This window comes from Chaetura pelagica, unplaced genomic scaffold, assembly GCF_000747805.2.
Source record: "Chaetura pelagica isolate M959 unplaced genomic scaffold, ChaPel_1.0 scaffold159, whole genome shotgun sequence".
In the NCBI taxonomy this organism is placed as follows: Eukaryota; Metazoa; Chordata; class Aves; order Apodiformes; family Apodidae; genus Chaetura; species Chaetura pelagica.
This window is the reverse complement of record NW_009954555.1, coordinates 1,295,812-1,296,726: the sequence shown is the minus strand read 5'-3', so window position 1 is coordinate 1,296,726 and position 915 is coordinate 1,295,812. Positions and strand designations below refer to the sequence as shown.

Below are 915 nucleotides of genomic sequence, written 5' to 3'. Positions count from 1 at the left end.
GTCAACCAGCATGTCAAATTTGTCCTCCAGCTCTGTCACTTTGCTGCGATCCTTCAGGTGGCTGCGGCAGCCATGGTACTGCATCACCTTGCTCATGCTTGCAAGAGAACAGCACAGCTATTAGCAACCTGAAGGCAGGCCTGTTAGAACACTAAGCCCTCCAGATCTCTTCAGTTTTCTACCTTTTTAAGGTTTGAAAAGAAATCAAACGCAGTAACCTCTAGATAACACCACCTGAACAGTGAACAAAACCCCTCAACAATATTAAGTGTTACAATTAATTTCTTACAAGCCATGGGACTTTTGAAACACACAGCCTAAGGCTATCAGCCTCTGCTCTCTGCAAGGCTCTTTATCCAAACCATTATGCAAGGTACCCTCTGGAACTGTCAAGGGCTTAAAAAGGAGCTAAAATTAGGCATGTGAAAAAACCCTATCTTTTTACATCCAGCAGGTCTGGAGTCTCCAAAGCAGGGTGCTGCCTTCTGTTTTGGACTGGGATCTATCAGCAACGGGCCAGAGATGCAGAAGCCTCCTTACCAGTGCAGGAGACGGTCTCCCTGTGTCTCACAGTAGGCCCGGAAGCCGGGGAAGCTCCGGTAGAAGTCGTATTCATCTCCGGGCTGAGGGAGCCCACTAGAGGCCTTCGTCGCAGCCACCACCGTGCCGAGAGCAAACTGAGCGAGAGCACCGCGTTTTTAGTGTCTTCCCACTGTTTGGAGCCTCCTTTTTACCCAGGACAGGATGTGGTAGAAACGCACTTTGCCTGCTTTAACTCCGTGGTTATATCACGGGGCTTTCTGACACGAGAAACTTTACAGACATGTAGTTCATGTTATCTATTTCCAGACCTTTCTGATTACGAAAGTTTAAGAACATGGCTTCAAACTCGAGTATTTTAGGTCTGGAAGAAAA

The 915-nt window shown here is 47.5% G+C and overlaps 1 protein-coding gene across 1 annotated transcript in view; it reads right to left on the bottom strand.

Moving 5' to 3' along the window:
• The window catches only part of EXOSC10 (exosome component 10), a 14,330-nt gene that overhangs the window by 13,123 nt on the left and 292 nt on the right, over positions 1-915 (bottom strand). The window contains 2 exon segments of the mRNA XM_010005244.1: positions 2-97; positions 541-677. Coding sequence (XP_010003546.1) covers positions 2-97; positions 541-677 — 233 coding nt within the window.